We start from the raw sequence: 26,000 nt of genomic DNA on the forward strand, positions 1-26,000 counted from the left end.
TGTGGGATGGTGTGGCCAGCGCTGTAGCTGGGAGAAAAGGGAAAAGGTCAAAACAAGTGATCTAATTTTTTTTTGTTTTGCTATTTTAAAATAAAACTATCTGTTTTAAAAAGATGTCTTGTAAAACATTACTGGGTGGCTATGTGCTGGTTCCAGCCAGCCCTGAGACCTGGGGCTGGGTTAGGGGATTCAGGACTGGGGCTGGAATAGGTGCCATACTGACCTGCAGCCCCCAGGCAACACATGCCCCGGGGATCAGCTGTGGCTGTTCCCAGTGCTCAGAGGGGGCTACCCTGAGACAGGGGGACAGGGAGGGGGGGATATCAGGGGTCAGCTTTGAGGGCTTTTAGCTTGAATGAAGAATAGCGTGGCCATCAGGACTAGGGAAGTCATCATTCCTCTGAACTTGTGAGGCCTCCCATCATGTCCTGTGTCCAGTTCTGGGCCCCTCACTTCAAGAGGCTGCTGGAGCATGCCTAGAGAAGGGCAACAGAGCTGGCAAAGGGTTTGGAGCAAAAGCCCTAGGATGAGCTGCTGAGGGAGCTGGGGGTGTTTAGCCTGAGGAAAAGGAGGCTCATGTGGGACCTTGTCACTCTCTACAACTTCCTGAAAGGTGAGTGTAATCAGGTGAGTATTGGCCTCTTTTCCCAGCCAACCAGCAACATGACAAGAGGATGTAACCTCAAGCTGTGCCAGGGGAGATTTAGGTTGGATGGTAGGAAGATTTACTCTACAGAAAGGGTGATTAGACACTGTAATAGGCAGGCCAAGGAAGGTGGTGGAGTCACCTTCCGTGGGAGTGTTTAAGGAAAGATTGGTTGTAGCGCTCAGTGCCATGGTTTAGTTGACCCGGTGGTGTTCGGTGATAGGTTGGTCTCGATGATCTCAGGTCTATTCCAACCTGGCTGATTCTGTGATCCTGTGATCGCGGGCCTGCCCGCCGCGATCCCTCCGGAGCGGCAGGGGCGCTGTGGGGCGCGGAGCGCGCCCGCCGGGCGGGAGTTCCGCCAGCCCCGCCGCCGCCTCCGGGAGCGGAGCCGAGGGGAGCGGAGCCGAGGGGAGTCGGCCGACACCGGGCCGGGGCCGGGCCGCAGGTGGGTAACGAGGACAGGGCGGCAGCGGAGGGCGGGCCAGACCGCGGGCGGCAGCTGCCCTGCTTGCCGAGGGCGGGCGAAGGCTGCCGCCGCTCTGCCGGCCTGTTCGCTGCGAACGTGGCCGCCGGGCAGGGAGGCGGCGCCGGTGCCACGCTCGCCCTGCGCCCGGCCGGGCGCTGTCTGTCCCTCGGGGCCACTGGAGCCTCTGGCGTAGAAGCCCTGGAGCTGCAAGCGTAGGGCTCTCCTCTCCCGGGAACACCGCGCCGTGCCCGCGGCGGAGGGCGCCCCACGGCCGCAGGAAGCGGCAACCGGGTGCCTCTACTCGTGGCCTCTGGGCAGAGGCGGCGGTCGGCGCTGGGGGTACAATGGCAGGCACCCCCTGTGACCTGTCTGCGTGCAGGGATCCGGAGATACTAGTATGGACTTGTCAGCTCCAAGCTTGCGTTTGACATCAGCCCTTCCAGGTGCTGGAGGCGCGCTCAAGAGTATCAGGGCTGTAGGCAGGGATTTTTTTTCAGACGCGGGACGCAAATGGTGCAACCCAGGCGGAGGGCTGGGTGCCAGCCCGGCTCTGAAGCGGTACGTTTGAGAGCTGCCCTTGCAGTGCCCAGGGGAGCAGCGGCCGACTCTGTTGTCTCGGCTCCTGGGCTGCTCCGCAGACTAAGGCTCCTTTCATGCCTCAGCATGTTGCCTGCTCAGCTCCCCCGCTTTCTACCTGTAACACTGGCGTCCCTGTTCCTTCCCAGTCTCGGCAGAGAGGGCAGGGCCTGCCGCACTGAGTCAGCTCTCGAGGCCTGGGAATTTTTAGCTCAGGCATAGAGAGCCATTGTCCCTCCGTAGACTCCACGGTCGCTGTGGGAGAGCGGAGCTGATTCTCCTCCCATGGCAGCGCTGCAGGAGCTGGCGGGGTAACAGCAGGCGCAGTCGTGCTGAACAGAGCTTGCAGTCCCTGTCAAGTTGCAAATGTGGCAACAGACCCTGTCATTTATATCTGATTTCTGCAAAAGTGAACAGCGTTTCTGCACCCCACCATTAGCCAGGGTTACTTAATATAAACAAGCCCAGGAGTACATGGGCAGCTTCAGCCCCAGGTGCAAGCACCAATCCCTGTTTTTGGATCCCACAGCACCTGTACAGCCTGCGATGATGCCCCTGCAGCAAAAGAGATTGAGTGGGGGTGTCCGACTGTCTTTTCTAGGGGAGGGAGGAGACAGAGGAGTAGGAAGCAGGCAAAGAAATCCCACCCCCCCCAGCCAGTTTTACCTCTCCCTGGGCTGGGAATTTCTATGTTCTTTAAGTCACAGGAGAGAGATTTTTGGGTGAAACACAGCCTCAGCTTTGGTCGAGTTATTGAACCCCAAGGGCCTGGCCACAGTAGCTGCAGAAAAGTCCCTGAGATCTTTCCCAAGGGGATAAGAGGTTGGTGGGAGTGCTTGCTCATGAAATGGCAGGGGACTCTCTTACCTTTAAAGCCCTTAACTTTGTAAATCTCTGAGTTTTGTGTGGGGGCTACTAGAGGTCACAGCCATACAATGTTGCTATATAATGTTGGGGCCAGGTGCACCCCTAAATAGGGCCTAAATTCCTTTGATTAATTTGTTTCTGGGGGAGGAGGAATTAACATCTCTATCCCTTTCAATCACAGGAGCTTTTCTGGTGTGTGTTTATGTAGCCAGCCCACAGCACTCTGACCAGGCTCCCCAAGGCAACTGAGAGGCTTTTTCCATTGAGGAAACTGGAGCAGGGATGTGGCATGGACCAGGGCAACCTTCTACCCTGATGCATGAAGCTGCAGCTTGCTTTGTGAGGGAAGAATGCCAGTGGCCTTGGGTGTAGGAAGTTCTTGCCTGGTTGCTCATTCTGTTGAGTACCTGGTGCCCCTGAATATTGCAGGTTTGCCTTTGTGAGAGAGGACAGTGAAGGGAAGAACTCCTTCAAGGACTATTACAGCTGTTTTCAAGCTCGCTAGATCACTTCCTATAGCTATGTCTGAAGAATATCAGCTATACCTCATTGCATAGTCCTGGTAAAATCCCAACCAGACAGCTGGTAGGAGAGTTCTTTTCCAGTCTTGCTTTCTGGACGTTTTGCTGAGCAGGTGAACCCTAGTAATTTCCTCTGAGCTGTGAGGAATGCTTTGACACACTTCCAGGGCTGCATGGGGAGGTGGGGGAGGCTGGCAGCCCCAAACCCTGCCTCTCCTCCACTCACCTGGTGTAGTTGGAGGGGAAAGCTGTGAACTGTTTGCTTCCAGAGGAAAGTTGCTCATTGCCACAGGCTTGAAACATGAGCTTCGAGGTAGGAATCAATTTTTCTGTTCAGTGACCTTTTCCTTTTCCACCCAAAAGCTGTGTTGAAGTTTAACTTACAAAGATGAGGTGTGAGGACTGAGGTGCTCCTTGCATTTGGAATAAAAGTGTAGTCAAAACCAGATGGTTACAGCAGTGTTCTCTCTCATCCTGGGAATCCAAGGTTCTAAGTCCACATGTTCTAGAGCAACCACTTTTAACAGAAGCAAACAGATGTCTGGCCTGTGCTTTTCAGCTCTAGAGGATTTTTCGTACTCTGTGTGCTGCCAGCATCACATGTTGCTGCAGTGAGGTCTGGGTGGCCATATTACAGGTGATGAGGATCAGGCCAGATGGTGGGTATTACAGGCATGTGGAGTGGAGCTGCCCATGTACCAGTAGCCCACCACATGTCTCTTTCTCCACAGATTTTGCCTTCCCCTCGTGCTGGCTTCCCTCCCTACGATGGCTACAGGTGAAGAGATAGCCCCTGCCCTGCAGGACTCATGGGGGGACTTCTGGCTCTTCCGTTTCTTTGTTAATGCTGCTGGCTACGCGAGTATTGTGGTACCGGGCTTCCTCCTCATCCAGTACTTCAAGAGAAGGAACTACTTGGAGACAGGTAGGAGTGGGGACTTCCCTTCCACATCCTGCATCCCTTGGAGCTCTCTGCCCTGCCTCTCTCTGCTCACTCATATTGTTTCCCCAACCTGCATTGTCAGGCTTGAGCCACTTACAGAGCTGTGTCCCAGTGGTGTCCAGCTGCTATCCTGAAACAAATTTTTCTGAGGCACCTGTGCCAGGAGATCTGGGGACTAGTGAGGAGGGAGACTTCACCTCTCAAGCTAGTGCAGCATGTGGTGCCCAGGCTTTGGTTACTTGTGTCTCCATCTTCTCTTACCCTGTTCAGGCCGAGGCATTTGTTTCCCTGTCATCAAATCATGTGTGTTTGGCTCTGAGGTGAAGTCTGTACATCAGGATGATGGCTCCCTGCCACCCCGAGCAGAGCCCACAGAGTCCTCCACAGCCCGACAGGTCTTCAAGCTGTTCTGCTGTGCTGCTGGTCTACAGGTAGGGGACCTGTGCATGTGTGGCTGTCCCATTCTGGAAGGAGAAAGTGGCCAGTGGGCTAGTGGCTGTCAGTTCCTTGAAGACCAAGGATGCTGTGCTGTCCTTGATCAAGGTAGGGTTGGAGGCTGGTCTGTGGAGGTCCATTTAGCTCTTGTCATTTGGGTTGGAGTATCCTGTCTGTCTGATCAAATTCCTCCAGAGCCTATGAAAATTCTGTGATTCAGTAGATTGTTAAGGCTGCTTTTGTTCTGGCCCTGATGTCAGATCAGCAGATAGTTTGAGCCGTCTTTTTTTCCAGGCTCTCTCATGGGTCAGTGTCTGGGGCTGATGCATTCTGCCTTGATGGATTGAATTTGAGTACTGGAGAGAAAATACTTAAATTCAGCTACAGATAAATAGGAATTTAGAATCTTAGATTCCCCAAGTCTCAGCTACATCCTGAGTATCATTAGGAAGGGCAACTTTTTTGGTCTATGAGGGTAAAAAATAGCAATGTGGGCACTGAGATAGAAAAATACAGATGTCCTGCAGCCAGGAAACAACACTTTCTGGCCTACTCCCCCAGCCATTCAGACTTGTGGTGGGCCACCGAATTCTTCCATCTCTCTGTGTCTTAGTTTCCTGGGAGATGTGTGATGAGAGGAAGTCTGTGTTACTTCTGTGAGGGGCTTGGTGTTGTTGCACCAAAATGAGTGGAGATGACAACCAGGACAGTGATCATCCCTTGTGAACGATTTTGTCTGCTGGGTTTGAAACTAGAATTGATTTGGATGTAAAAACCGGGCCTAGTGAGCTGGAAGTGAAAACCAATGCAGAGGCCGCTGGGAAAACTGCCAGGACTTGCCGCAGGGAGCTGGCACCAAAACCACAGCTGTGTATTGGTAATGTTCCCTGATTCGGTCAGTCTGGTTTCACAGACTTAAAGTAGTTCAAAGCTTAACTGCTCGCTCTCACCAGGATGTTTGCATTGTGGGCTTTTCTCCCCTGTACACTGAACAGGTGTGGTTTGGGACAGGATGTTCCTGGGTGTAACCACATGGGACAGTGGGTTCCCTCAGATGTGTGGAGTGGGGGTGTTCCTGTCTCCCAATGTCTCAGGGAAGCATTGTCATGCAGAGGATGAGGCAACAGTGGGGAAAGCAAGGATCTCCTGGGGTCTCTTCTTCCTGGCAACTGCTTTTGTGGGTCTTGACTCTCCCTGTGCTCCTGCTGCTTTGCAGGCTTCCTACCTCACATGGGGTGTCCTCCAGGAGCGTGTAATGACGAGAACGTATGGTGCCACTGAAACAGACCCTGGTGAGAAGTTCAAGGACTCCCAGTTCCTCGTGTTCATGAACCGCATCCTGGCCTTCACAGTGGCTGGTCTGTACTGTGCCCTGACCAAGCAGCCACGCCATGGGGCTCCTATGTACAAATACTCCTTTGCCTCCCTCTCCAACATCCTCAGCAGCTGGTGTCAGTATGAGGCACTCAAATACATCAGCTTCCCCACCCAAGTGCTGGCCAAGGCCTCCAAAGTGATCCCAGTGATGATGATGGGCAAGTTGGTGTCACGCAAGAGTTATGAGTACTGGGAGTACCTGACTGCTGCCCTTATCTCCGTGGGGGTCAGCATGTTCCTGCTCTCCAGTGCTCCTAACAGGACGGTGTCCACTGTCACCACTTTCTCTGGCATAGTGCTCCTAGCTGGCTACATAATCTTCGACAGCTTCACCTCCAACTGGCAGGATGCTCTCTTCACGTACAAGATGTCTCCTGTGCAGATGATGTTTGGCGTTAATGTCTTCTCCTGCCTTTTCACTGTGGGCTCACTCTTGGAGCAGGGTGCCTTGCTGGAGTCGATGCGCTTCATGGCCCGCCACTCGGAATTCACTGCCCATGCTGTGCTGCTCTCTGTGTGCTCTGCCTGCGGCCAGCTCTTCATTTTCTACACCATCAACCAGTTTGGGGCAGCTGTCTTCACCATTATCATGACACTCCGACAGGCCTTTGCCATCCTCCTCTCCTGCCTCATCTATGGGCACACTGTCACTGTTGTGGGTGGGCTGGGCATAGCTGTTGTCTTCATAGCCCTCTTTCTCCGTGTCTATGCCCGCAGCCGCATGAAGAAGCGCAGTAAGAAGCTCCCGCTGGGTGAGACCCCTGTACAAAAGGTCTAAGGAAGCTGAGGCCGTGGCATTTAAGCCATGCCCACTGTCCTGCCACAACTCGAGGGTATTTGCTTGATTTCTCAGAACTCACTGAGAAGAGTGGGGTATGGATAGGCAGGACCAGTGACTCAGTTTTCCTGGGAAAGGGGCTGGAACAAGCCCAGGAAATGCTCTGGGCTGACACAGCTCCAAACCTTTCCATTTGCCTTAATAGGTCAAAGACTTAGCGCCAAGGCACAGGCCTGGGGGCACACCAGCATGGGGCTGCTGGTATTCCTGCCCCACCTCTGTCCTGTGGCTTCTCCCCCACAGTCACTGATGAACAAGGGAATTCTTCCCTGTCACTGTATTGCCTCTGGCTAATGCTCCTCCATTTCTATTAGTACTACAGAGCTTGGCAGGAGGAAAGGGCAAGCAAAACACTAGGTTTCTTTCTGAAACACTCCTGAGTGAGGCATCCCAAGCTGGGCCCATCAAAGGGTGGAGAGTGCTCTTCCTGCATTCCAGGAGAGGCTCTGAGTGGTACAGGTACAGCCAAGGGAAAGACTCCCAGCCTGTCTTACCCCAGGCCTGGGATCTGCTCTGCAAGGACACTGCAATGAAAGCCAGTGTCTCCCAGTTTGGTTTTATCAATTCTTTGCCCCTGCTCCAAGACACTTTTCTTTGCTCCCCTCAGCCCAGGCTGATTTCTGTGCAGCACCTGAGCTGGACAGTTCCAAGGCTTGCCAAGTCCTTTGAGGTTGCTTTATGGCTACATCTGCTGCTGTTACAGGCCAAAAGCTGCACTGCCCAGAAGCCCCAGCACCACCTTGGGGTCCCTCAGTGCCATGGTTTCTGGGCTTTGTAGTTGTGATTCAGACAAGCACAAAGAACCCCTTCTTTTTCCTGTCACCTGGAGACACTGGCCCTGGTTTTCCCAGGGGCTGGCCAGACTCTGTGCCTGGAGGGTTGGGACATGGGGCAGAGCCTGCTTGCAGTGCCTTGTTCCTGCTCCACAGACAGCAGGGGATGGAGCAGTGAAAGCTGTTCTTCCCCAGAAGCCTGGGTTTTATTGGTCAATCCTTTTCTCATCAACACAACCTGACAAACCCCAGCAAGTTTTGGTACTTTTGCAAGGCAACTTTTTTCTCTTTTTATTTTATTAAATTAAAAATATGCTGCATATAGTACCATGGGTGTAAATGTGGGTTTTTTTCAGTTGGTTGGGTATTTTTTTTCATGTACCTGGAAGGAGGGAAGAGATTTCCAAGTCCTCCTGTGTCTCTAGTCTCTCTGGGACAGCAAAGTTGTCTTTCCAAATACAGGTGCCTCTTTCTGTCTTTGCCAAGGCTGGTATCAACCAGGCTTGCACTCAAAGCTGCAAGGCCTGATAGGAGATCCTTGCACATACAACTGGGGAGCACAGCCAGGTTTGGAAGACTGCTTATGCTGGTGGGCAGGTGAAGAAACCATTAGCCTGAGCCTAGTTTGGCTCCTAGGTTCCCTGTATGGTGCAACTTAAGGAATTCCCAGTGGGTGTAGCTACCAAGAGGTGATATAGAAGCCTACTGCGGACCTGCCAGCCAGGGCCTCCGCTGCTTTAGCACTTTGTAGGATGTACTGCAGCAGCTAGAGCCAGGAAAGGCTTGAGGTGTACATGGTCTATCCTCCTGGTACATGTGGGAAGCCTGGTAAAAAGCCGTGTAGGCAAGGGTGGGTCTGGCATCAGAGACAGGACTGGGGCATAAAACAGCTAGGGAAAGAAAGGGCATACTTGGGTGAGGGTTACAAGAGAAACAGAGGAGAAGAGGGACAGTGGTGAGTTATCTGAGCCTGGAGGGAGATCAGAGCTGGTGCTGAGCACATCCCAGCCTTCAGAACACTTTGCACTCCAGCAGTTTTACCTGTGCTCCTTTTCTAGCTCTGAGCTTTTGGAGGTGCTTGTGCAACCTCACAGCTTTTCATCCTGCCCTACAAATTCACCCAAATGTCTGCACCCACCATCTGCTGACAAACTGAAAATAGAATCCTTTGATTAAAAACAAACAACAAAAACCCACATTGCCAGGTTAGGAATAGGATACAGTGGGATAACCTAATTTAAATGTAGATTTAAACAAAACATTAGTGGAAAAAAAAATACATTAACTTGAAAAGTTAATTTTTATTGATTCCATATTTGGCAACACCTTCCTATCCAGAGAGAAATCCTAGTTTTAAACTATTTGCTAGCTCAGCTCCACCACTGCCCTAGCTGCGCCCACACAGCCGCCATACTGGCAGCACAGTCAGTGTCTTGGTGTGCAGCAAGGGATTCCAGCAGGCTCTGCCTCCCTGTTGAAGATGGATACTGGCTAAAGCCCATTCTATTTTGTGCCTGTGACAGTTGGCATGTGGGCAGCAAGAGAACTTAATGCTGGTTTCACTTTTCTCTGACAAACCCCAAGGGCTGTTGTGGCCAGGGGTGACAAACCTCACAGAGTGTGAGCTCAGTGCAAGGGGCAGCTCAGTGAGAAGTGATGTCCCAGGCTTGTCATCTAGGACACAGATGGAAAAAAGCCAGATACTGCCCAACACCCAATGGCTGCAGAAGAAAAGGCAAGCTGGAGGTGGGAGGAAAGGAGTTGAGTCTTTGGCCCAACAGCTGAAGAGAGGCAGCTTGACTACAGTCCTGAGCTGTCACTCCACACCCTGCTCCACACTGCAGTGGAACAGGCCGATGGCTCCTGCCACTGTCCTGCTCCAGAGGTGCTCAGATCAAACCAGCCAGCAGCAGCCCAGGCTCAGACCCTGGCACAGCTCACCCAGCTGACCCACACAGATTGGAAGTTTGCTCCCAGGCTGGGGGGCATGCAGTGCTCCAGGTGGAGAACTACTGCTCATTGGAGATGATCCCACCTGTACAGCAGGTCATGTGTTCCTTCCACCCACTTCATCTTGCCAGGGCATGGAAGAGATAAAGATCACCTAAACCAGGGCTCAGAAAAGCAGTCATGGCACAGGGGAGAGCAACACAGGAGAGTCCAATACCCTCAAGGCACAGGCTGAGACATTTTCCTCAGCAGAGCAGGCATGAAACACAAGGGACCCTGCCATGTAAATCATCAGTTCTTTAATTCCAGTAGAACAAAAAAAAAAAAACCAGAAAAATAATCAAACAAAACTCATCCAAAATACATTGTGCTATTCTGGGGCTTCAGGGAGGCAGAAGTTCAGAGGAAGGGCTCTCCCACCCCAATGGCATAAGGACAGTATTTGATGCCTTCTGGTAACATGGGACACTCCATGAGGGGGTGAGAGGAAGCCTAATGCTTCCTCACACCTCCAGTCCCCATCAGCTGTTCCTACACAAGCAGAAAGACACAGAACAGACAGACCTCAGGCTACCTGAATCATTACTAACAAAAAGGGAATCATGCCCTCCTGCACCCTGCCAAAAACAACCCCAACCAAACATAGCCAAAAGAACAGACACCACCAAGAAGTCAGTAGCAGCTGGTGGGCGCAGACCGTCTTCTAAGCAGACATGACAGAGCAGAGGTCTGGCAGGTGAAGGAAGAACCTTCCTCCTTCAGTCTACCTCTTCCATGCGGGATGTATCTTCATCTCCCTCCAGAGGGGGGATGTCCTCAGGGACAGCTGTACTGGGCTCCTCTGCAGTCATCTCATCTTCATCAATGCCTGGGAGAGGGGAGAAAAGGAAGAGATAAGGTCTCCAAATGACACCTGATCTTAGATATACAGCCTCTCCCAGAGTAAACCTGGCTCCTGCCCCCATCCTGAGGAATGGGGCTACTAGCATTCAGTAGTTCACAGATTCATAAAATATTCTGATTTGGAAGGGACACACAAGGATCACTGAAGTCCAGCTGCAGGCTCTACACAGGACAGCCCCAAGAATCACACCATGTGCCTCAGAGTGTTGTCCAAACGCTTCTTGAATGCTGGCAGGCTTGGTCCTGTGACCAGTTCCCTGGGGAGTCTGTTCCTTGGCCAACCACTCACTGAGTGAAGAACCTTTTCCTAATATCCAACCTAAACGTCTCCTGACAAAGCTTCATGATGTTCCCTCAGGTCCTGTCACTTGTCACCAGAGAAAAGGTATCAATGCAGGCCTCTCTGCTTCCCCTGGCAAGGAAGCTGTACACTGCAATGAGGTTACCCCTCAGTCTCTTTTCCTCCAGGCTGAAAACTAATAAATGCAAGTCAACATTATTACAAGTTATTGTGAACTCCAGCACTAATCCTGAATCAGTAGCATCCTCCCAGTAGCATCTACACTAGTATATGGATACTACCTATGGCATTAGAGTGCACTCCTTAGGCGGCAGAGATTAACTACAAAAGATTGTCACCCAGCACCACAAAACCTGTAGTTTAAGCCAGGAGAATGTGGTTTAAGCCATGAACATTTCTCTAGAGAAAAATGCAGTAAATCCAGTCAAGTCACAACTAAAGCAATTGCAGGATTCTAGAGCTCATCAGTTTCTAACACTGCAGGCTGCTGTTTCAATAGACTCTGAACAGAAAATTGTACTACCATACAGTCCCTTTACCTGCAACATGACGAACAGAACACCCTAGTCCTACTGTGACTAGGCAGCACAGAGTTACTAACTTAGTTGTGCTAAGCCACAACACCTCCTGATTTACGTTTTTAGCTAAATTGTGAATTTGGAGGAAAAGGCTATGTGCAAGCATAAGCTGTTTCACCAGATGGGTCACATCACCCATGACAGACTTTTCACATTTACTCTGAAGGAATAAAAAGCCTCAGTTTGTCATCTGAACATCCTGGTGGTGGCTCCTGGTGTTGTGGAGGACAGGGCAGTCCACCCAGAGTCCTGAGCCCTCCTGAAGTACCTTGTTCCAGGTTTATACTTTCTTCTGGCCATCTTATGTACAGAACCACTTCAGCACTTCATCATAGCAGCATGGCTCCCTTACTGGCCACCCCCTGCCCCAGGACACTAGCCTGCTTTCAGGCCTGCTGCAGGCTTGAGAAGTTGCATGGATACTCACCAAGCCCAAGTTTGATCATCCTGTAGATGCGGTTGGAGTGGGTCTGGGGATCTTCCAGGGAGAAACCAGAGGACAGCAGAGCAGTCTCAAAGAGTAGCACCACCAGTTCTTTAACAGCTTTGTCGTTCTTGTCAGCATCAGCCTTCTGGCGAAGGGTTTCCACAATTGGGTGGTCAGGGTTGATCTCCAGGTGTTTCTTGGCCATCATATAGCCCATGGTAGAGTTGTCCCGCAGTGCCTGAGCCTTCATGATGCGTTCCATGTTGGCTGTCCAACCATAGGTGCTGGTGACAATGCAGCAGGGAGATGAGACCAACCGGTTCGAGACAGTGACCTGCCAGCATAGCCAAAGGTTAGCTGAGCAAGGCCCCCATAAGCCCTGGACTGGGCCCACTACAGCCCAAGTCTTTGCCTCTCATTCACCTGGGGACACCCCCCAAAGCAAGCAGAAATGCTCCAAGCAGCCCCAGGACTGCTGCACAGACTAATGTGGCCAGCTGCACTGCACATTTCCCACACCTACCCTCTCCCATCAATATACATATTTGGGTCAGTGCCCCTTGCCTGCAGCCTGTCTGCTTAGAGCAAGATAGTGAATGCTGGGACCTCCAGACTCCTTTAGGAGCTCCTCTAAAGGAGATGAGAGGTATGCATTGAGCCGGGGCCCTCACCTGCAGCATGGAGGACCCAGCCCTCCTCCCTCCAGCCCATAGCTAAACTCCCTGCCCGCCCATCTCACCTTCTCCACCTTCTTGTCCAAGATTTCCTTCATAAGTCTGCAGAGGTTCCCAAACTTGGCCTTGCTCTCCTCCATCTTTGTTTTCTCTTCCTCATCTTCAGGCAGCTCCAGCCCCTCTTTGGTGACTGATACCAGAGTCTTGCCATCAAACTCCTTGAGCTGCTGCACGTAATACTCATCGATGGGCTCTGTCATGTATACCACCTCAAAGCCACACTTCCGCACACGCTCCACAAAGGCTGAGTTAGCAACCTGCTCCTTACTCTCCCCTGTGTTTGTGGAGGTTAGAAATGAAACATCACCAAGTGGTAATAGATAAACAGTACCAGTCACTTGGGACCCCTAACAAAAAACTGATAGCAGCTAGGGTTCTAGGCCTGGTGGCCTTTCCCAAGCCCCCAGGAATGAGGTGTAATTCAGCAGGGATGATCTGCTGAAGGCAGCAGGAGGTGTTTTAAATTAGGGTTTGTATGCAGGCTACCTGCCTCTACCTTGCTAGGCTCAGAGGACCTCTGGCTCACCTGTGATGTAGTAGATACTCTTCTGGTTCTCCTTCATACGGGACACGTACTCAGAAAGTGAAATCACCTCATTGCCTGAGTGGGATGTGTGGTACCGCAGAAGCTCCGAAAGGCACTTTCAGTTGGTGGAGTCCTCATGGATACCCAACTGGGGGCAGAAGAAATGCATGATGTATCCAGGATAGGACTTGGATGCACTTGGCCATTCCTGAGGCACAGGCATCTGCCCAGCTCCTGATCATTTGAGTGTTTGGCCTAGGGCAGCCAGATGCCCACAAAGGCACTCTAAGACATTTGCATGACCCACTCCTTTTATCCTAACATCCATGCAGAGGAGACACAACATAGGAACAAGATTGCTCCTCAGGCAGATGGGGCCCTTCCCTCCTCCAGGTACAGGGTGTCCAACTCACCTTTAGAATCTTGGAAAAAGCCTCATAAAATTTCTTGTAGCTCTCTTTGTCTTCTGCCAGCTCTGAAAAGAGCTCCAAGCCTTTCTTCACAATGTTTTTGCGGATCACTTTGAGGATCTTGCTCTGCTGGAGCATCTCACGAGAAATATTCAGAGGAAGGTCCTCTGAGTCCACAACACCCCTGATGAAGTCTGCATAGGAGGAATGAAAACAGGTGTCAGGTTAAGGATTCTGAGCTTCAACACAGAAAGAAAAGAGCTAAAACACTGACTGCTATGCACCCACACCAGCTAGCGCCTCATCCAGTCCCTTTGTACTAGAAGCAATACCACAGACTGTGGGGATCCCAGCTCTGCACAAGGATACTGAGGCAGGGGGCTCTTACTTAGGTATTCAGGGATGAGCTCGTCACAGCTGTCCATGATGAAGACCCGCCTCACATACAGCTTAATGTTCTTCTTCTTCTTCTTGTTCTCAAAGAGGTCAAAAGGGGCACAGCGTGGGACGAAAAGCAGGGCCCTGAACTCCAGCTGCCCTTCCACAGAGAAGTGCTGTGGAACCAGGAAAAAAAAACAGCTGCTGGGGTGCTTCACTTCTCCTTTCCCCAGCTCCCACAGTAGCAAGGCTGAACTGCCACTCCTCAGCACTGGGACTGACAAGGGGGCACAGCATCATCTCTAGCATCCAAGCAACCTGTATTTCCTCCTGCTCAGGCCCACTATCCCCTGTGTGTCAAGGTTTTCTGGCATACAGCAAGCTTGGACAGAGAAGTCAGTCTTCTCTGAGACCCTACATCCTCCTGTCTTCCTTATGGACTGGCACTGCCAATCCTTCCATCTGCATAGGAGTCACAGTGCAGGTTGCTCCATCACCAAGTGGTCTAAGAGTGCTCAGTCCCACAGAGGCATAACCATGTGGTGACTCTGGATAAGGACTGGAAAGGGGCCCTCAACCTCTCCCTGCAAGGCAGGGTAGCCCAGCTCTCACCTTGACAGCCAAGTGGTCCTCCCAGTCGTTGGTGTGGCTCTTGTAGAACTCGCCATATTTCTCCTGGGTGATGTCATCAGGGTTGCGGGTCCAAATTGGTTTGGTCTTGTTCAGCTCTTCCTGGTCAATATATTTCTCCTTAATTTTCTTGGTCTTTTTCTTCTTGCCTTTGTCTCCCTCCTCCTCCTCATCAGAGCCCACATCCTCGATTTTGGGTTTCTCTTCATCTTTGGACACCGACTCTTCCTCCTTCTTCTCTTTCTCCTCCTCTACTTCATCATCACTGATCTCTTTCTCACGTTCTTTCTCCAGCTGTGGAGAAACAAACACACAGTAGTCAGGTTTAGCCCCAAGTTACCAAGAATGCTTCTGGCTCCAGATGAGAAAAATGGTGTCCTCCAAGGCCAAACAAATGCTTCATCTGGAATCAAAGGTCTCAGAACCAGTCCTCAAAAGCCCCTCATCATGAAACCAAAAACTGTGTCTGAGAAGAGACAAGTGGCAGGAAACCCCTCTTTTTCTATGGCTGATTTAAGATGATCTTCAGCTGCAGATATCAAAGGCCTTTAGTGTGGCTGGATAACCACCTCCTTCACCTCCAGTAAGCTCCCAGCCTCAAATCACCTTTGGCCACAGAAGCTGAGAGCACCACTGATCAGTACCCAGCAGCCAGGAACTACAGAAGGGACCAGAAGAGATTGTACACTGAGCCTTTTCTGTACTCCTGTTTCTAACACCAGTCACCCCTGCCTCCAGCTTTCCAGTTGGTCCCCAGAGTCCTTTCCTTACATACATAGAGTGTGATGGGGTAGCCAATGAACTGGGAGTGCTTCTTCACCACCTCTTTCACACGACGCTCCTCCAAGTACTCAGTCTGGTCCTCCTTCAAGTACAGGATCACTTTGGTGCCACGTCCAATGGGCTCATCTGCAGCATAGGGAAAGAAACATTAGTATTTCAGGGCAGAGAGCAAGCGTGACCAGCTCCTCAAACATAAACCATTATGTGATACCCAGCATTAACCAGTGTGAGTAACAGTGCAGCACGGCTCTAGGGAGCACCAGCAAAAGGAATGCTTCTGCCAGGAAAATATGCTTGGTTTTTTGTACAATACGCACCACGGTCAGTTTGGACAGTGAATGAGCCCCCAGCTGATGACTCCCAAGCATACTGCTCATCATCATTGTGCTTGGTAATGACAATCACCTTCTCAGCCACCAGATAGGCAGAATAGAAACCCACACCAAACTGCCCAATCACGGAGATGTCTGCACCAGCCTGTGAAAGCAGAGAGCAACTGCTAAGACCAGTGTGGAGATAGAAAATGTCTGATTCACAGCAGCAAAGAACTGGGTCAAGCACACAGAGAAAAACATGCAAGTGCCAACAGGCTACCAGCTACCCTCAGCTCCTCCCTGGTGTCAGAAAGGTGGGGAAGCATACTTGGGTAGGCCAACAGTCCTCATGCCAAACAAGGCACTATTTATTATTTATTTATTATAATTTGTACATTCAGTGCCAGCCTGTGACCCAGGCCCCAGGAAACCCATGCAGCCAAAGCCAACCCACCTGCAGGGCTTCCATGAAGGCTTTAGTCCCAGATTTGGCAATGGTGCCCAGGTTGTTGATGAGATCTGCTTTTGTCATCCCAATGCCAGTGTCCACCAGAGTCAGTGTGCGGTCCCGGGGGTTGGGGATGATGTCAATTTTCAGGTCTTTCCCACTGTCCAGCTTTGAGGGTTCAGTCAGGCTCTCATAGCGGATCTTATCCAGGGCCTGGGGAGAGAGGGATGCTCGACACAGCCTTCCTACTCGACAACCTCTTCCATCCCTCCCCTGCACAAGCCTTACCGGAGAGCTAGGAATCGGCACCCCCCGAAGGACACCAACCCAACCCTGAGCCCCCCGGCAGAGGAAGGAGCCCACTCCCGCCCCCGCTCACGTCGGAGGCGTTGGAGATGAGCTCCCGCCGGAAAATCTCCTTATTGGAATAGAAGGTGTTGATAATGAGCGACATGAGCTGGGCGATCTCCGCCTGGAAGGCGAAGGTCTCCGCATCCTCCTCCTCGTGCTGCACCTTCTCGGGCATCTACCAGGCAAGCACAGACCTGTTTTCAGAGTATTTTCAGTCCATGAGAACTAGGGAGGGGGCGGTGAGGGCATCAAGCCCAGCCCCATTTCCCATGCTGTCCCTACCGTCTCGGACGGGAGAGACCGGCGAAAGAACTACACTGCCCGTCCACCCCCCCCCCCCCGCCTCCGGCTGGTTTTTATAGGCACGGAACGGGGAGGGAGCCTCACGGCACGTTGTATTCTTCCGCCTTAAAGGGGTCTTGGTCAGCGAACCACAGCTGGACGGTGTATGGGATGCATCGGACTTGCCGTTTAGTGGCGGCCATGACGGGCTGGCGTGCAATGAGTTCTCGGCTTTCTACTGCTGCTGTGCGGTCGCCAGCCGCAGTTCCCCGCCGCCCTTTGACTCGACGCTCGGAGGGCCGCAGGACCGAGACCTCCGAGCGCCGCGACGAGGGGCGGCGGGGAGCCCTGGCGAGGAACTCTTTTCCGCGCCTCGTCGCGGAGGAATACAGCTACAGGTGGAACCACACTTCCAGAGTATTCCATAGTGGTTATGGAGGCTTCTTTGACTCCGTGGCTGGGGCAGGGAACCGGGAATCCGCGCTGTCCCAGCTACATCCTACAGCTCTCCCGGAGGCCGGGAGCCGCGTAGCTGTGCTGGCCTGAGGCTGCATGTGCCGCAGTTCATTGGTGAGGGGCGGGGACAGAAGGTGTCAGGGCCAGAGTGTATGGCAGGTCCCTGTCGCCGTTGCAAAACAGTGTTTGGAGACGTTGTCTTTTCAGTGTCCAAGGGAATAATAATATAAATCGATCTTAAGCCTTACTATTCCAGTGTCTGCAGTACGCTTTCCAATTCTGAGCTCCTGAGTACAAGAGAGAAATGGAGCCTGGAGCTGGTCCAGCAGAGGGTAAAAAAGATGATTAAGGGACAGGAGCATCTCTCCTAAGAAGAAAGGATGAGGGAGCTGGGCCTATTCAGCTTCGAGATAACTGAGAACGGAGTTCATCAATGTCTGGAAATATCTCAGGGGAGGGTGTTGAGGATACAGCCAGGCTCTGCTTGGTGCTGCCAAACAGGACAGGAGGCAGAGGCCAGAAGCTGATGCACAGGAAATTCCACCTGAATATGAGGAAGAACTTTACTCCCAGCACTGGAATAGAATGCCCACAGAGATTGTGGATACTCTATCACTGGAGATGTTCAAGAATGGTCTGGTCACAGTCCTGTGAGATGTGCTCTAGGATGACCCTGCTTAAGCAGAGAAGTTGGACCAGGTGATCCACTCTGGTCCCTTCCAACCTGACCCATTCTGTGATTCTGTGTTGAAGCTGTGGGTACAAAAGCCCTGATCAACAAAGGCAGCTGGAAGTGGGATGAGGGGACCTGAGTTCCCACATGGGTTTTGGTGCCTGATGGTGCAAGGAGATGATGGCTGTGAACGATGTGGGACAGAGGGAGGGGGATTCCCGCTGGCAGGCTGGTGTAGTTCACACCAGGAGCAGGAGGTGGCACTCCGGCTGTTCCCAGGCACAAAGTTAGTTCCCGGGTGCTGTGCTGCAGGTCAGTGCAGCTCAAAATGTGGAGCTGCATCTGCTCTTTATCAGAGGTGTGGGTGGTCCCTTGGTGTATCTCGAGGGCAGCATCCCTGGGGTCCTGGTGGATGAGAGGCTGGCCATGAGTTCATCATGTGCACTCACAGCTTGGAAAGACAGTGGTGTCCTGGGTTGCATCCAAAGCAGAACAGCCATCAGGGTAAGGGACAGTTTTCTGTCCCTGTGCTCTGCCCTGGTGAGAGCCCAGCTGCAGTGATGCATCCAGCGCTGGGGTCCTCAGCACAGGAAGGACATGCACCCGGTGGAGATAGTCCATAGGAGGAGCACCAACATGATCAGAAGGATGGAGCACCTCTCCCACAAGGGCAATCTGAGAGAACTGGGATTGTTCAGCCTGGAGAACACTTTGGTGTGACCTAATTGTGGCCTTCCAGTACCAGAAAGGGACCTATAATAAAGATGGACAGGGACAAAGAGTATGTAGTTACAGGACAAGGAATAATGGTTTCAAACAGGGAAAGTTTAGATATGGGGCAAGGAATTCATTACTCTGAGGGTGGTGAGGCACTGGAAAAGTTTCCTAGAGAAACTGGATGCCCCATCCCTCAAAGTCCTCAAGTCAAGCAGAATGTAGCTGCAAGTAACCTGATGTAGTGGAAATTGTCACAGTCCATGGCAGGGGGTTTGGAACTGGATGATCTTCAAGGTCCCTTGCAACCTGAACCATTCTGATTTTATGGTTCTACGATCCCCTTCCCACACTGGCTGTGTCCTCATAGCTGGGCCTGACTGTGCAGGGGATGTACGCACATTTCCACATCTGACGCTGGTTGCAGGGGACCACAGGATACCAAAGAAATGGCAGTGTCTTCTCACTTCAACCCTTGACCCTCCACAGCCCCTCTCCCCTGTGGTGACAGAGACAAAAACACATACCCAAAGGAGCATTTTGTTCTTTTTATAGAAAATGTCAACTGTATAGACACATTTACACGACAAGGGATAGGAAAGCCAAGGGAGAGGTAAGGCCTTCCCTTGTAGGTGGGTAGGGAAGGCAGCTTTGTTGGGAAGGGAGTTGCCTCTCATCTTGTAGCCCACAGTGGAACCTCCTGTCACACAACTAGGAGGCTGAAAAAACAATATCAGAATCACCAAAAAAAAAGAAAGGGAACAGAAGCAAGAGGGGGAGAAGGTAGGGTGTGGAGACCTCCTCCTTCCTCAGCCTAGCCATGGTGTTGGCCCTTTCTGTGACTGTCTACACTCTTGGGATACCACTGGGCAGGGGGATGTGCATCTAGCAGAAAGCAGGGATGGCAAGGCTGGCTGGGGCTCTCCTCCCCATTCACACAAGTCTTACCAGCAGGAGGAGGGGTGTGGGATATTTCCAGGCCCCCTAGGAGAGGAGAGAATCTCCTAGGTGCTTTGGAGACAAGGGCAAGAGAAGGAGTAACACTGGTTACCAGCCTTTCACTCTGTCAAAGAGGCTGAAAATGGCTTTTGGCCTTAAGCCAGGGAAGTTATGCTGCATGGGAGGCAGCTGGACCTCTTGGAGATCCCAGGGATCTTACAACACACACAACATGGGGAAGGAGAAGGCACATAGGCCTGAAGGCATCACACAGCCAAGCGTGGCAGGAACCAGGCCAACCCTGCAGGAGTGGAACCGTCCCTGGGTGTAATGTCTGCTGTGGCAGTGTGATTTGGCAGGGACAGGTGTGAGCTGTTATTTCCCCACAGTGCTGAGGTGTCCAGGGCCTCAGTGGAAGATGCAGAGCCATCTCTTGGTGTCCCTGCACCCTCTGTGTGCCTCTGCTAGATGAGAATTCGGACCAGAAAGGAGACAGCAGCTCCTAGGGCCAAACCCAGTGACAGGAAAAATGCCATGACGGCTCCAGCTGTCTCCGCTTCGTGCGCAAGCACTTTCCTAGGGGAGAAACAGGTGTCAGATGCATCTTTGGGATGTGTGTTCAGTGCCCTGCTGTTCAATGAGCTGGGAGGTTTGTCTGCAGCAGACGAACAGCAAGAAGAAATCCCCGTTGGCTCCTAGAGCCACAAGAACTCCAAGTCTCCCCACTGTGGGCTCATAAAGTACATCAGGCAGTCCACCCTGAAGCTCCCAGCACCAGGGACATCCCCCTCTGACACCTGTGGGGCTCCTCGTACTGCCTGTGCTGGGCAAGGCTGCTCACCCTGCTGTGGGTGCTATGCCATGCTTTACTCCGCTCCAGATCCCTTCTGCATCCAGCCCCTTCCCCTGTGGGGCAGCTGGGAAAAATGGAGAGCCCATTGGACTTTAGCCATGGAAGCTATTTGCTTCCTTATCCTGAGGATATGGAGGCACAAACCTGGGAGACGGGACACTGTGGGTAGTGACAATTCCCTTGTGTGCCTGCGGCCTCTTCTCCAGATGCCAGAGCTGGGCAGGGCCAGACTCCAGAAGTTATGCCAAGCTTAACTTCTGGGGGCACAACATATGCCACCAGGCATCTTGGGGCATAACCAATCCTTCCCTTGTCCCCAGCTCACACTCACTTTGGCCCGAAGCACATGCAAAGGCTGGCCAGGTAGCCATTGGAGATGGAGAAGAAGATCATGAAGACGATGTACCAGGCATCATGAGAGAAAACAACAGGCAGGTAGTAACGGGGTTTCACATTGCACAGCATGAAGAGAGGGACAAAGATGACACGGAGGACCACCATCACTGGCAGGAGGCAGCTGTCCTTCCCGGGCTGGGAGAAAAAAAAAAACATTGCTGAGAACTGGACATTCCCCATCCCATGGCATGCTGGTAGGGGCTCTACAGAGGCTGTCCCTACTGTGCTACGTCTGTGGAGGAGTCACAGAGATGGCAAAGCTGCTGAGAGGCTTTCTTGGCTGCCTTATGACCACCTGCCGTCATAAGTAGGTTCTAGGTTTGAAAGCCCTGTCACAGGGGACTTGAAGCAGCACTAGAGCCAAAATATTGAGCTGGGCTTGTGGGCAATTGTTAAGCCCTTGCTGGCAACAGGCGGGCAGGCAAGAGAGCTTTGTGCATGCTCATACAGTGAGCCAGTGTGCAGAACAAGGGTGGCTGAGGTAAATTCCCTCTGGCACCTCAGTGCCTGCAAACCAGGCTTAATCCAGCTCTTCAGTGTGCTATGCCATCCCGCAGCCAAGCAGGGCAAGAACCAGAAATCTGGGAAAGGGATTATGCTGGGGCTGTTTTGGAATATGCTGGGAAAGGCATGGACCGAGTTACAGTCTCCTTGGATCCTACCAGAACTCCTGAGCAACTAAGGCTGGGACAAAGAAGGAGGCACCATCCTCGTGTTGTCCCTACATCTAGGACAAAGGCAGCCCCTGGAACGAGACAGGCCTTGTCCCCTCAGCGAGGTGCCAGGTTCACAGATGACAGGGCTCGCTGGTCTGAGGTGAGGAGAGACCCACAGCTACCTTGGGAGCTGCTGGGCTGGCATGGCCACAGGAAACTCCATGAACACAAGAGGAAACTGAGGTTAGGCCAGCTGCCATGTCTATGGGGCAAACTGAAGACAGCAGCTGCCTCTCCTTCTTGAGGAGAAAAAGAGTGAGGCCCCAGCCAGGGAAATGTGGCCCAAACCACATGGAGTCAGATTTTCCACACAGCTTTGTTTTGGAAACACCTCCTGCTGGGTCATCCCACTATGGAGGCTGTGGCCTGGACACCAAGCAAGGCGGCTCATGGCCAAGACTGAAGGCAACAAGCAGTGATGGCCAGGGGAGAGTCAGCTCCAGGCCATGGGGAAGGCAGGCCCAGAGAGACCCCTGTGGCATGTGGTCCTGAGGAGCTTCTCTAAAGAGTCTGAACAATACAGGGGGAAACAGTGTTTGTGGGGTGGATGAAGGGGCAGGAAGAGACCCAGACAGGACAACCCCTTTCCTTGCCCATCCTAGGGAGACAAGAGCAAGGGGATGTGGCAGGGGACAGTTCTGTGACCCATATGGCATGGCCCTGCCCTGCTTTCAGGACAAGGGTTTTTGAAGCAGCTGTGTCCTGTGCCGAGGCCAAAGGTTTTATTTTGGGCTGCCCTGTCTTTCACCCTCTTTCCCTGTCACCATCCTGTCTCATCGTTTGCATAGCTGGAGTGAAGGTTTGTTTACAGAGAAGCTGAAACAGAGAAGGAAGCTTCATCCAAGCCACGTTGAAAGAGAGGTAGGAGGACAGAATAATACTGTGGTTCTCAGCTCTGACCCATAAATCTCTGCTTAGAACTTAAAGAAGGAGTTAGCTCTGCATCTCCTCCCTGCTCCAAGCCATGGATGGCAACCTCAGTGAGAGCTGTGGCTGAGGACATGGATGAGGGATGGACACTGCCTGGCATTTTCTCCCTGCTTCATACTTACCCATGTGAAGAGGGCAGTGAGACTCCGTCCTGTCCAGTCAAAGACGTTAAAGAGCAGGAAGCAGGAGACAGGAATGAAGTAGAGACCTGAAGAAGGGGATGGTCAGTGACAAGCCCAGTGTGCCCCAGCCCCTCATACCCATTGCATGGAGACTGTCTTTCAGGTCTAGGTCCTACCAGTTTCCCACTAGGGCCTGGAATGGTCTCCCAGCCAGGCTGGTGTCCACATACAAACCATTGTGCACAGTGGTTCCCTCTTCCCTTCCAGCATTCTGGATTGGGTTTGTGTGGCAATGTTTTGATAGTGTGGTGGGCTACAGGGGTGGCCTCTGAGAGAAGCTGCTAGAAGCACCCCCAAGTCTGACAGAGCCAATGTCAGATAGCTCAAAGAAGGACCCACCACTGGCCAAGACCATCAATGACATTGGTAAGGCCTGTGGAATGACATATTAAAAAGGGGAAAAAAGTCTCAACATGTGCAATTGCACCAGAGAAGTGAGAACATGTGACAGAAACAACTCTGCAGACACCAAGGCCAGTGGAAACGGAGGGAGAGAAGGCACTCCAGATGTCAGAGCAAAAATCCCCCTGCAGCCTGCGGTGAAGACCATGGTGAGGCAGGCTGTCCCCCTGCAGCCCAAGGAGGTCCACAGTGACACAATATCTACCTGCTGCCTGTGGAAGACCACCCTACTTTGAAGCAGGTTTTCTGGCAGGACTTGTGACCCTGCAGGGGACCCACACTTGTAACAGTCTGTTCCTGAAGGACTGTCCCATGGAAGGGACCTAGGCTGAAGCAGAACTGCCGCCCATAGGAAGCACTCACATTGGACTTCAAGGAGAACTACCTCCCATGGGAGGGTCCCCATGCTGGAGGAGGGGAAGAGTGGGAGGTGTCCTCTCCCCAAGAAGGAAGCAGTGTCAGAGGAAATGCGTGATGAACTGACTGCAACCATCAATCCCTGTCCCCCTGCACTGCTGCAGAGGGAGGAGATAAAAGAAATTGTAAATAAACTTAAGCCTGGGAAGAAAGGAGGGGTGGGTGGAAGGTGTTTCAAGATTTAGTTTTTATTTCTCATTATACTACTCTGATTTGATTGGTAAATAAATTAAATTAATTTTTCCCAAGTTGAATCTGTTTTGCCTGTGACAGTAATTGGTGAGTAATCTCTCTCTGTCCTTATCTCTATCCAAAAGCCTTTTGTCATTTTTTTCTCCCTTGTCCAGCTGGAGTAGCTTTGGTGCACACCAGGCATCCAGACAGGGTTAGCCCACCACACATACCTTCAAGCCCCACCTTGTTTTTTCCCATTTACCTTGTTCTTATTTTTTTCCCCACCTCAGCCCCATCCATGGCACACTTACCCCATTTGTTTCCTTCTCCAAGGACAGTGGACACTTTAGCTGTGATGGCAGGAAAGACGCCGATGGTGACAGTGAAGACGAAGCAGACAGACAGAGCCAAGACCCAGAGCTAGGCAGATGAAAGAAAAATGCTGGTACCAAACAGAGGGCATGAGACCAGTGCAGGGCTGGTCTCCTCTCCTATGCTCTCCTATAAATATGCCCATGCTGAAAGGAAGGGCAGGACAAGGCTTGCTGGCAACTCACAGACCTTCTTAAAAATAGCAATGACAGAGGGCTGCTCATCAGGGTTGTGGATAGGGATGATCTTTGAATTATTCTGCTCCATCCCATTCTCATCTGCAGAGAGAGACACAAGTAGGGCATAGAAGACCCCAGAAAGCTGAGATCTAATTCAGTCCTTCTATCTCGTTCTTTCTTTAAGCTCTTTCCCTTTTCTCTTCCTTCTCTCAGCCCCTCACCTTTCTTAATTAGGTCTCTCTTGGTCTCCAGCTCCGCATTGTACACGTGGTACTCTCTCTTGTCCTTCATGGAGTAGTATCGGAAGAAATCCTGCAGAGAGACAGCAGGGAGGACTCATTCATGCATGCAAAAAGAAGGCTGCCAGGAGCTGTGTGACAACAGCAGATATGGCCAATATGGCCAAAGTATTCCTTCCAATTATGTCCTGTTTTCCCAGGGACTCAAATACCCCAAGTATACTGGGGTATCTGTGGTGGGAAGTATCCCAGAGTGCTCCCTTGGGACACAGGAGCCTGCCCTGACACAAGAGGTGGAGGCTAGTAGGAGCCAAGGCTGGGCTGCTAGTGGGTCACGGTTCTTGTGCTGGGATGTGCAAAGCTCCCATGTCCCCAAGCCCTTCCCTACCAGGACAACAGTCTCACCATGTGAGGCAGAACTACGTAGGAAACAATTGCCAGCACGATCGTCACACAGGCCGTGGTGAAGTAACCAATGAAGCTTTCGGGTTGCTGGGCACCAACTGAGAGCACAGGAAGGGAGAGGAAAGGAAGATGATGACAGCTGAGAGGAGCAGGGACCTGCTGCCATCTCCCACACAGCATGACCTCAGCAGATGCTGTGACAGTGGTCTGGGAAGGCCCTGTCACCTGCAAGGCAGGGATTACTCACTGGCAATACTGAAGATCATCGCCAAAGCAGCGAAGGTGCCTGCCAAACCCTGCCCGCTCATGATGGGGGCTGTGTAGCTGGCAGGCAGGAGCCCTGCCAGCCCAAACAGGCTGCTCTGGAGAATGGCGCCAAAGGCTGCAAAGGGGAAAGATGAGCAGAAATGAGAAACCAAAGGCAAGGATGGACTGCACCTCTGCAGGGAGCCAAGGCCCCTGCCCTGCAAGGGAAGTCAAGTTCCCCTCCCACTTAACTCTCCCACAGTGAGGTTCATGCTTTTCTCCCAGAGGGATCAGCCCTAGCCATGGGGCTGTGTCCCTCTCCTTCCTCCACTGCTTCACTCACAGTTGATGAAGATAATGCTGATCATGGTAAAGATGAAGAAGGGAAGAGGCTCCATATGGATTTTCACCATGATTGCAGTGACTAAAAACACCAGCCCAATGGCCACCAGGCTGCCTGAGATGCGGATCTGCTGGGGAATCCTACAAAAGAGGGTCTCAGTTAGGAAAACCCAACCCCCTAAAATCCTGGGGCTGGGACCGAGCTCTAACTGTGGGAATCCCAGCCAAACCCTGAGACAGGAGACTGGTGGTTTGCCGTTGACTTGACCAAACAGGCTGTAGCTTGGCTCAGTGCTGGGACAGAATAGGCCAGGGCTGGGCGGCCCTACGGGGGCTGATAGGGGCATGGACAAAGCAAGGCTCACCACTGGTGGATGAAGGAGTTGAGGCAGGTGAAGATAAGGAGGGGCACCATGGCGCAGAGAGTCATGAAGTTGTCAAACACAGACTGCAGGTAGGAGGGTGTCAAGGTGGCCTCACCAGTCTGGTTCCTGACGCGGCTCTTCTCCTCCGGGTCCTCAAGGCGATTGATGAAATACTGCAAAGGAAGGAGCCTGGTGGGGCTGAGATTCTGAGATTCTTCCAATGCCACCCTTATTCTTTGTCCAGATCCATGCCCATCCCTCCTGCTGCCTCAGTGCCACTTGTCACACCCAGGTCACACATGCCTGTGGTCCTCTGCATGCTGTGCCATGGTGCCACATCTACACCATGGTCCCTGGACATGACAGGGGACAATTACTGTCATGGACAACAACAGGAGGGAAGCCCTCACCTCCCTGGCAGTCATGAAGAAATTCCATGGCAGCAGTGTTCCCAGGCCAAGGATGAAGAAGATCAGCCAGACAGCCTTGTACCTGTGAAGGGGACAGAGTGGTTTGGAGGGGAAGCTGGGTATTGCTTCT

General features: G+C 52.2%; 3 protein-coding genes across 15 annotated transcripts in view; 1 reads left to right on the plus strand and 2 right to left on the minus strand.

The window, feature by feature from the left end:
- The first annotated feature begins 973 nt into the window (after positions 1–973).
- On the plus strand, positions 974–7,772 carry SLC35B2 (solute carrier family 35 member B2). 3 transcript variants are annotated; one of them, XM_005530607.3, is made up of 4 exons: positions 974–1,094; positions 3,811–4,004; positions 4,293–4,453; positions 5,674–7,772. In XM_005530607.3, exons 2-4 carry the CDS (start codon positions 3,848–3,850, stop codon positions 6,610–6,612), a joined length of 1,257 nt encoding a protein of 418 aa, XP_005530664.2. In that variant the 5' UTR covers positions 974–1,094; positions 3,811–3,847; the 3' UTR covers positions 6,613–7,772. The 3 variants fall into 3 exon arrangements, with proteins under 3 accessions (XP_005530664.2, XP_087909598.1, XP_014114867.1); XM_088053472.1 differs by lacking the exon at positions 4,293–4,453; XM_014259392.2 differs by lacking the exons at positions 974–1,094; positions 3,811–4,004 and having other exon boundaries at positions 4,311–4,565.
- Positions 7,773–9,707: 1,935 nt separating this feature from the next.
- On the minus strand, positions 9,708–18,726 carry HSP90AB1 (heat shock protein 90 alpha family class B member 1). Its single transcript, XM_088053467.1, is given in 12 exon segments — positions 9,708–10,263; positions 11,605–11,938; positions 12,344–12,612; positions 12,865–13,012; positions 13,278–13,468; positions 13,663–13,828; positions 14,265–14,576; positions 15,058–15,191; positions 15,383–15,542; positions 15,834–16,040; positions 16,207–16,353; positions 16,461–18,726. Coding segments are annotated over 11 exon segments (2,178 nt in total). The 5' UTR covers positions 16,461–18,726; the 3' UTR covers positions 9,708–10,153.
- Positions 18,727–18,833: 107 nt separating this feature from the next.
- SLC29A1 (solute carrier family 29 member 1 (Augustine blood group)) overlaps positions 18,834–26,000 on the minus strand; it is a 33,637-nt gene continuing 26,470 nt past the window's right edge. For all 11 annotated transcript variants that reach the window (XM_014259381.2, XM_014259384.2, XM_088053470.1 and 8 more), the window contains 11 exons: positions 25,871–25,952; positions 25,461–25,633; positions 25,097–25,236; positions 24,755–24,889; positions 24,508–24,605; positions 24,085–24,175; positions 23,874–23,962; positions 23,624–23,732; positions 22,260–22,345; positions 20,427–20,626; positions 18,834–19,818 (listed from right to left, as the gene is read on the minus strand). In XM_014259381.2, the coding sequence (XP_014114856.1) occupies positions 19,707–19,818; positions 20,427–20,626; positions 22,260–22,345; positions 23,624–23,732; positions 23,874–23,962; positions 24,085–24,175; positions 24,508–24,605; positions 24,755–24,889; positions 25,097–25,236; positions 25,461–25,633; positions 25,871–25,952 (1,315 nt within the window). In that variant the 3' untranslated portion in view covers positions 18,834–19,706. The remainder of the gene's footprint in view (positions 19,819–20,426; positions 20,627–22,259; positions 22,346–23,623; positions 23,733–23,873; positions 23,963–24,084; positions 24,176–24,507; positions 24,606–24,754; positions 24,890–25,096; positions 25,237–25,460; positions 25,634–25,870; positions 25,953–26,000) is intronic.

The sequence above is a fragment of the Pseudopodoces humilis genome, chromosome 3, assembly GCF_049639895.1.
Source record: "Pseudopodoces humilis isolate 2021_Gansu_Grassland_sample_001 chromosome 3, ASM4963989v1, whole genome shotgun sequence".
NCBI classification, from domain to species: Eukaryota; Metazoa; Chordata; class Aves; order Passeriformes; family Paridae; genus Pseudopodoces; species Pseudopodoces humilis.